Below are 10004 nucleotides of genomic sequence, written 5' to 3'. Positions count from 1 at the left end.
AGGTCTTAGCTATTGTGAATTGAGCTGCAATAAACATTGAGGTGCAGAGAGCTCTTTTATTTGCCAATTTAATTTCCTTTGGGTAAATTCCAAGGAGTGGGATGGCTGGGTTGTATGGTAAGGTTATATTCAGGTTTCTGAGGAATCTCCAAACTGTCTTCCATAGTGGCTTTACCAGTTTGCATTCCCACCAACAGTGGGTTATTATCCCTTTTTCCCCACATCCTCGCCAGCATCTGTTGTTGGTAGATTTCTGTATGTAAGCCATTCTAACCGGGGTGAGGTGAAACCTCATTGTGGTTTTGATTTGCATTTCCCTGATTGCTAGTGATCCTGAACACTTTTTCATGTGTCTGCTGGCCATTTAGATTTCCTCTTTTGAAAAAATGACTTGATCAGCCCTTGTCCTGACTGTTGACAAGTTACTATTTTATTCCTTTTAGTATTTTTTGTTCTGCTTAATACCATTGGTTGAACTCTGTAATTAACACACAATTATTCTTATGTGTTTAAATTTAACTGAAAAGTGATCCCTGTTAAATATAAGAGTGGGAATAAGAGAAAGAGGAGATGTACAGTTCGGCACATGCTCACTGAGACTTACCCCTAATGGTAGAGTTAGAAGCGTGCCAGGGGATTCCAATTCAGTCCCATCAAGGTGGCATGTACCAGTGCCATCTCACTAGTCAAAGTGATCAGTTTCAGTTCATAATTGATCATAATGATAGGATTAAATGTCAAAGGGAACATATAAACAAGACTAGTGTCTGCGAATACTAACTGATAGAATTAAAAAGGAGAGAACAATATAACATGGGAAGCGGGATACACAGCAGATTCATAGAATGGCAAATGTCGTAAACAGCACTATGGCCTCAGAGACAGCCCTTAAGGTATTCGAATCTGGCTAAAAAGCCCATGAGAGTATTTCAGGCATGGAAAGCCAAGGCACTGTGGCAAAAAAAAAAAAAAAAAAAAAAAAAAAAAAAGAAAAGAAAAAAGAAACACACCTAAATGAAAGATCTCTGTGAGTGAGATCCCAGTGGAAAGAATGGGCCATAAAAGAAGGAGGTACCTTTCTCTGAATGGAGGAGAGAACTTCCACTTTGACTGTGGCTTTGTCTAAGATTGGAGTTGGGGAATTCAAGAGGCTTCCATAGCCTTGGCAGCTCATGACAAGAGCCTTGGGTGATTACTGTCGTCATAAATAAGGGTGTCAATTTTTCAATCAACAACAGGAGTCACTGTGCACTTACTCCCCATGCAGGATCTCTGTCCTTCATGTGCTGTACTATGTGAATTAATGGTATAACTGGTACTCAAACAGTACTTTATACTTTGTGTATCTGTGTGGGTGCAAACTGTTGAAATCTTTACTTAGTATATACTAAATAGATCTTCTGTATATAAGGATAATTGAAAAAGAATCTTGATGAAGAATGGGATGGGAGAGGGAGCGGGAGATGGGATGGTTGCGGGTGGGGGGGAGGTTATGGGGGGGAACCACTATAATCCAATAGTTATACTTTGGAAATTTATATTTATTAAATAAAAGTTAAAAAATAAAGTTAGATTTCCATGCTATCCAAAATAAGAATTTTGCTTAAAAACTGCCAGGGACTACTTTGGTTTTTTTCCTCTCTTGGAAGCACCCCCTCCATGATGCTCTGGCTGAGGTCTTTGACTCTAATAAATCTTGCTTTTCAAATCTCAAAAAAAAATCTTAAATATGGGGACAAATCCCAAGATATATAAATTCCATTAATTTTTTTGTTATATGAGGGAGATTCCACCTGCAGGGCAGAGGGTGAGCTGGATAAAGCTAGGAGCTGCTTTCAATCCAGATTTCCTACAGGACTGGCAGGAACCCAACTACTTGAGCCATCACTGCTACCTGCTAAGGTCTATACAGACAGGGAGTTGAAATCAGTCAGTAGCCACAGCTGATATCAAACCCAAGCATACTGGTCTGGTACATGGGCATCTCAACCAACTTCTTGTATGCTAGGCTAAATGTCAGTTCCATTCCACTAAATTTTAGTTGAGCAAAGAGTCATTTTAGGAAGTGTTATATCAAGCCGGCGCCGCGGCTCAATAGGCTAATCCTCCGCCTAGCGGCGCTGGCATACCAGGTTCTAGTCCCAGTCGGGGCGCCGGATTCTGTCCCAGTTGCCCCTCTTCCAGGTCAGCTCTCTGCTGTGGCCAGGGAGTGCAGTGGAGGATGGCCCAAGTGCTTGGGTCCTGCACCTGCATGGGAGACCAGGATAAGCACCTAGCTCCTGGCTTTGGATCGGTGCGGTGCACAGGCCACAGTGGCCACTGGGGGGGGGGGTGAACCAACGGCAAAGGAAGACCTTTCTCTCTGTCTCTCTCTCACTGTCCACTCTGCCTGTCAAAAAAAAAAAAAAGTGTTATATCAAAATAATGCTGAAGAGGAAATAAAAGATAAGAGTAACAAGCGTATCTTCCATGATAAGCATAAAATGTACTTTGATTAAAAGGTTTTAGAGGTCAGTGAACAGAATGTACTATTACTACATTTAATAGCAGCTACAAATCAAAATCTCAATTTATACATGCAAGAAGGAAGTAATAAAATTAATGAAAGTAGATAAAATTTGGCTTAAAAACAAAGAGCAAAGTTCATTGTGAACAAAGCATCTTCTAGTTTGTTTTTTGCAGTAAGGACGTTGGGGCCCGTGTTGTGGGTAGCAGGTTAAGCTGCTGCCTGCAGTGCCAGCATCCCATATGGGTGCTGGTTTGAGTCCTGGCTGCTCCTTTCCAATCTAGCTCCCTGCTGATCCCTGGGAAGGCAGTGGAAGATGACCCAAATACTTGGACCCCTGCCACCCACATGGGAGATCGTGATAAAACTCCTGGCTCCTGACTTTGGCCTGGCCTGGCCCTGGCCATTTTGGCCACTTGGGAAGTGAACAAGAGGATGGAAGATTCTCTCTCTCTCTCTCTCTCTCTTACTCTCTCTGTTCCCTCCCTCTCTGTAATTTTGGTTTTCAAATAAATAAATCTTTTAAAAAATTAAAGATGATAAAAGATGGTAGTCACAGATATTAACCACAATAAAAGACACCTAGTTAAATAATTAAGATCATTTATGCATATGAAGGTATGTCTAAAGTTTGTGGAAAATGTAGTTAAAATTAAATTTACTTTGGTGCAAAATTGTTTTTTGAAATCCATTAATATAAGGTCTTCAGAAAGTTCATGGTTGCATATTATGAACAAACTGTGCATGAATTTCAAAAATTTTTTGCACCCAACTAAACGTGTGTTTAAATTCTGTTATCCATGTGCTTTGGTCCATTTCCTACTACCCAACCAGTCTAGAATCTGAAAGATTATTTTGCTGCTGGAGAAAAAATAGCACATAAATATATTCTTGACTCAATAATTAACCACTAAAGCACTTTAATGGTACATTCTTGAATAAATATAAACATTTTCTTTTGTTTGTGATGAGTAAGTTTTTTTTTTTTTAAGATTTCTCAAATATTTTATTCTCTTTCTTAGCATTATAGTATATTTTAGGAGCCAAAGAATATAGCTAAAAAAAGTAAAAACAAATTCTTGAGGACCACTTCCATTCCTTACTTGAATACAATCCAATCAATAGAACTATAAAATTGCCACATCAAATATATGTTAGTAAAATAATTCCCCCAAGTAGTGTTGCATGAGCTACAACTTTACCTCAACTATTTTAATCATGATTTGAGATTTTCCAGGATGCAACAGCACTAGACTGGGTGGTTACTACCTAGACAAGAAAAAATATATCACCAGCAAATACATGAATTGGGGTCATAGTCATAATTTTAAAAACTCTCCAGATAAACCATATCTATTACAGGACTGAAGTAGAGAAACTAATGTCTGACTTATACTATCCTGAATAGGAACTGTATCACATATGCAGAGATCAAATACTCTTGATAAAATAACTTGGAAGGATCTATAGATACCGTAAAATTTTCAAAATACTTTTATGTACAGGAGCCTAAATATCTTGGCTTTAGGTTGCGGGTGAAGACAATTGCTAAATAAATCTTTCAAGGCTGGTTTTCCATGAATATTAAAAACCAGCCGTTGGCCTCAGATCCATTCCACCTAGGTAAGTGTTCAGACATTCCAAAGAAAAGCAAACAGGTGTTACAACTATACATTCTATTCAAATTGCCATTCTTTAACTTAATGCTTTACAGTACCTCAGATTTTGAATCCAGAGTCTGCACATCTAAGAAATCAGAGCAAGAGTATGATTCAAGAAGATTTGCTTATTTTTTTGAAGGCATGTGAAGGTACTTTGAAGCCATGTATGTGTTTACTGCCTTGTGTATTATATTTCATTACTAAAAAGTTCTTTGGAAATCAAGAAGAAAAATTCCACAATCTATACAATGTAGGTCTTTTTTTCAAGTTGCACATGATTTCAGTGTGGCTGAAGTCTAATTAGTCCAACCTTAACTTCATTTTTTGAGTTGATATCTAAAAACTGAATAAGGAAGCGTAAACAGAAATTCCCAATACAAGGGAAAAACAAAAATCTGTCCAAGTAAAATGTATCCTTAGCACAAAGTAAGGGCATAATGTAGTCTGCAGCATAATATTTTATTGTATTTCTCTTCCATTCGGAAACTGGAGACCATTTTTTTATTATTTCCTTCTCTTTCCTTAGCTTAGGGATAGGTTGAAAAAGGTTTAATTTGTACACGTTGTCACAAAATTAAAATCTCATTTATATATACTTTAACTGTTTATAAAGCACTCAAAATTGTAGCTTACATGTATATGACGTCTGAAAAATAACATTTTTAACATAATTTTTTGTTCTGTAAAAATATTTTACATACATGCACATAATCAATTTTTTGGTTGGGAAATTTCCTATCCATAGTAAGTTAAAAAAAAAAGTCAACAATTATATCAATATTTCCAATGATAACTGTGTGCCACCTAGTGTTCAATTTCTGTAACTATCAACCTTACAAATTCAAAATTGTTATTAAAACCCAGTTTCTTAAAAACTACATTTTAGAAATGCTTTTTATAGATATATTTATGGCAAAATAAGATCATGAAAAGAATGTGTATGATACCAAAATTAGTATAAAAATAGCCATATACTACTTAAATATGAAAACCAGACTTATCATTTTTTACTTCAAATGCAGATTTCTGTCTTCCTTACATTTTAGGAAACACCTACGTAACTAGAGTATACAGGAACACACTGTACAGACTAGTCAAAACTAGGGCTTATTCAGAATCCATAATGAGTACAAGACAAATGGCTTATTCAAAACATCTATTTACTTACTGGAAGTGGTCAAAGCAGGATAGGCAGTAATGTATTTTTAAATAGATGTGGTCTTCTACCCATAAGCTCCATTACATCAAAAGAACAAGGTAGCCTTAACATCTCACTTAAGATCATTCAACATTATCAGTTTTCAAAGAAATAAATCAGTCTGCCTTAACAAACTGCAATCATGCTAATGAAATTTCAATCTTCTTTAAGGGTCATGGCCAAAATCCAAACTGCAGGACAATCTTCGGAAAAACTGGAATGTAAAATGCTGAGTTCCACTTAGATATCATCAATGTCTTCATCATCATCTCCAATGTCATCAAACTGGATTTCATCATCATCTCCAGGGCCAAATGTATCAGTTTCATTGATTTTCGCATGCTCTGGAAGCTCGCCATACGCCTTCAGACTTCTAGCTTCATCCGCATTGTATTTTAAAATTACGTCAGCTTTGTTATCCTGATAGTCTCGAAGACCAACCAATATAATGTCTGAGGTATTTATCCAAACCTTTTTTCTCAATTTCCCTCTGATGTGACACAACCTCTTTACACCATCAAAACACATTGCTTCTAATCGTCCATTTCCCAACATTTTGATTACTTGAGCATACTCTTGTCCGTCCTCTTTGAAGACCAGCTCTCTTTTTTCAGATTCGTTCTCATTCTTACCTCTGCGCCTGTTTTTACCTCCTTTACCTTATCTTTGGCATGGCGGTGACGGTGGCCTCGCGGCGTTTCTACTTTCTTTCCGGATGGCTGTAGTGCGGCGGCGGCGGCGGCGGCGGTCTTCTCGGGGGCGCGAGGGCCAGCGAGAGGGAGCGCACGGAAGGAAGCAAGCGCTGGGGAGCGTGTCGCGTGCGCGGGTGTCTCGCGGCCGAGTTCTTCCCAGATCCACCGGTGCCCACGCTCGGCAGCAGCAAATGCTGTGATGAGTAAGTTTTATCTAATCTGTAAATATTTACTTTGTGATTCCAACAGCATTTTGTTTTCACCGACAATAGATATCATGCATTAAACATTTGTAGATTATATATTTTATTTACATTTCATATGATTAAATATTCTCATATTTGATCTATTTTCAATACTTACTTTCATAGAGGCTTTAAAAATTATGAGTTATAAACACTTAAAAATGCTGTAATAAATTCCATAGGAATGTAAAATAAATAAGACATATTGTTATTTTGTCTAACAGCTAAACAATAGCTTCATCATTCATTTATTTATTAACTTATCTTAAAATTAATTTATTAGAAAGCAGAGGGACAGAGAAAGAGAGTGCTCTTCCATCTAACTAGTTTACTTCTCAAATGCCAACAATGGCTAGGGCTTGGCTGGGTCAAAATTGGGAGCCAGGAACTCAGTCTAGGTCTCCCACACGGGTGGTAGGAACCCTGCTGTTGGAACCATTACCTACTGCCTCCCAGGTGCATGTTAGCAGGAAGCTGTAATGGAAAGCAGAGCTGGGACTCAGACCATGGCACTTGGATACTGTGATGCAGATGCGTCGAGTGACAGGTTAACGCTGTCCCAAAGCCTGCCGCATGGTGCAGTTTTGATTTACTGATCTGAGCAACCTTTGGAGTACTTAGAGACGCTGAACTTTAATTTAGCTTTTGATTTTCATTTTAAATCAGGGATCATGGAAATGCAACCTGTGCCTCCAACATTTTTGTGCATAATACATCATTTTTAGAATCATAATCTTCCCTACTTTCAGATTATATATCATGATGTCTTGTTCTGAAAATACGGTAAACTCATCTGTGGATTATATGCAAAGCTAGATGATATGCCGATAGAAAGTTGAAATGAAATACTTGGGAAATGTATAGACCTTCCTTAAGATTCTGAGGTTGAATCACACAGATTCAGAACATTAAACACCTCTTTTCCTCTACAAAAGATCTTGTTTCCTTATTTGTTTATTATTTTTAATTACATTTAACATATTCCATAAAATAGTGTTTTCTCACTTCCTATGAGCCTTCTTTTCTGTGGGGACAGTACCGGGTAGAATAGTGTAAAAGTCTATTTTGGTAAAAGATCAAACTTTCTCAGGTTATTTACTCTATCTCTGCTTTATATCAACATCTGTAAAATGAGGCTATCATTAGCATCACTTAGGTCTTCTGAATGTTGGAATTAGAGTGCTTACAACTGTTCCTGGTACAGGATAAGGGGGAAATATCTGCACGATTTCTTCATGTATATTTGCATCCTCTTAGTTCTAGTAAAAATCCCCATTATCCACATTTCCTTGTTTTATTTATTGAAGCAATGCATACCTCCTGTCTTTCCATCATGTGAATGGATCCTATGATCTGTATGTCAATGGAAAAGTAACCAAAAGTACATGTTCTCTGTATTCAGAAAGAGTTGAAGCCCATTCTGTAGATGATTTTAAAGGGAACTGAAAAATTATTCCAATGGTGCTGTCATTTTCACACGCCTAATTTTATTTATATGCTTAATCCCTGGTGAGTCTGGAAATACAAAGTGTTTTCCAAAAAATGACAACAAAATGTGATAGTGAACTTGCAGTGGCACGTAGGGATCTGAAACAGACAGTATGTCTCAGAGAGGTAACTCCTTCACCCCAGAGACACCTGCACTTGCTCCTTCTTCTGCTCAAGCTATATGTTAAGCCCTACTACATCAGGAATGTTTCCTCTTTGTGAAATGTGCTGGCTTGATTATTGCACTCACAATTCTTCCCATAGTAGGACAAGACATGTAGAAGAGACTGTTGCAATGTGGAATTGATTTCAAATACACAAGCAGATTTGCACTGCTGTGTTTTAGCTTTAGAACTAGAAGTGTCTCATGATTTAGCTGAGTTATTGAAATAGAGTAGAGGATGAGCTAATTTTAGTAAGGAAGCTTACAGTTTTCTATCAATATTTGCAGGATCACAATCACAAGATACAGGAATCCCGTGAAATTTGCTTCCAAGCCACTCAGCATATTCACACAATCATCTTCAGGCTTTTTTATTTGTGTGTACATAAAAATATTCACAAAATGTTTGTCAATAAGTGGAATAGGGCTTGGCTTTGTGGTACAGTAGGTTAAGCCAAAGACTATGATAGCAGCATCGTGTATTGGAGAGCTGGTTCCAGTTCCAGCTGCTCCACTTCTGATCCAGCTCCCTGCTAGTACACCTGGGAAGGTGGTGGAGGTTGATTTAAGTACGTGGGCCTCTGCCATCCCTGTGGGAGACCAGGATGGAACTCTGGGATCCTGGCTTTGATTTGACTTGGCTCCAACTGTTGTGATATTTGAGTAGTGAGCCAACCAGTGGAAGATCTCTCTCACTGTCGCTCTCACTCTTGCTCTCTCCTCTTCTCAGCCTCTGTCATTCTGCCTTTCAAACAAATAAATAAATCTCTGAAAAAGCAAATCTTAAAAGAAGTAGAATAACAACTTACCATGCTTTGACCCTGAAGATTTTAAAAACAATGTAGAATGGTTCTAGAAAGGTTAATAATCAGTATTTTTATGAATTTTGCATTTCCCCCAAATATAAACATTTTGCTGGTTGACTTAATGCTTGAAAATACATGGAACATGTTAGCTCCAGACTTCTGATACAATCTTTCCTTCTAGGAAAGAGGATAAGTAGCCCAAAACACTCTACCTAAGTGTGTGTGTGTGTGTGTGTGTGTGTGTGTGATGACACCCTACATATGTAGAATTTGAGATTAGGGTCCTTTTTCTTGTCTTATACAGGGTTACACAAAAAAGGAATTGGTTATTAGTGATGGTTGCTCGGAAGCAGGAGGTAACCAAATACAGACTATGTTTGGGAAGTCAGGCAGGTTTGGATTCAGGGAACCTGATGAGTAGGGATGAAACAAAAATCCAGAAGGAGAAACTGACTTGGTTTCTATATATATGTGATCTTCAAAAAATTCCTGGAAAAATGGAATGGGAATATAAGTTTATTTTTGTGGAAAAACATTTGGAAATTCATGCATAGATTTTTTTTCATAATACTCATTTTCCACGACCCCCCATACAGTAAGGAAAACAACTGGAAGAGAGCCTCGTGGAGAATTATCTACTCTGTGCTATCACAGATTAAAGTTAGGGAAGATCAGATAATCTTTTGGAGACCCTGGGAAGTCAGCTTGCTGGGTTTCTGTGTTCTGTATGCACGTGTTTGCAAGTCGCCTTCACTGAAAACTTCTCAGGTACAACATGAGGTTCTTTTCCTGTCTTGACTTTCTTCCATCAGACTTTGAGCAGGTTTCTCTCCACCTGCCTGGTCCATTCTGAGTGCCTCTGGCCCTCACATTAGAGTGTATTCTCCTCAAAGTAACACTCCATGCACCACTCAATCACCTTTTCCTTAACATCTATTGGAAGCACAATAAATGTTTGTTGGAAGAGTTGAAATAAAATAACATCATGATATGACCTTGGAACTTTAATTAGATCAGACTGTGTGCTCATTTGGTATCAAGCAGCAGGAGTCACAATAGAATTATCAAAAGAGATTTTCCCACAACCATGTGTTGTCATCTTCTTCCTAACACCATGTCTTTTATTAAAAAGTTCCATTTTCTCATATGATATCAGTTTAATCAATATTTTCCTTTTTTATCTATTTATTTGACAGAGTTAGACAGTGAGAGAGAGAGACAGAGAGAAAGGTCTTCCTTCCCTTG

At 37.8% G+C, this 10004-nt stretch overlaps 1 protein-coding gene across 1 annotated transcript; it reads right to left on the bottom strand.

Moving 5' to 3' along the window:
• Positions 1 to 4607: 4607 nt before the first annotated feature.
• LOC149119074 (eukaryotic translation initiation factor 1A, X-chromosomal-like) lies at positions 4608 to 6022 on the bottom strand (the record flags this gene model as incomplete). Its single annotated transcript, XM_089325325.1, has 1 exon — positions 4608 to 6022. A coding segment is annotated over one exon (417 nt), but the record flags the coding sequence as incomplete, so codon positions are not given.
• Between the last annotated feature and the right edge of the window lie 3982 nt (positions 6023 to 10004).

Source organism: Oryctolagus cuniculus, unplaced genomic scaffold, assembly GCF_051225735.1.
Source record: "Oryctolagus cuniculus isolate XC-2025 breed Fujian yellow rabbit unplaced genomic scaffold, ASM5122573v1 ptg000090l, whole genome shotgun sequence".
Taxonomy (NCBI): Eukaryota; Metazoa; Chordata; class Mammalia; order Lagomorpha; family Leporidae; genus Oryctolagus; species Oryctolagus cuniculus.
Note: the sequence above shows the minus strand (reverse complement) of the source record. Positions and strands in the feature narration are given on the sequence as shown.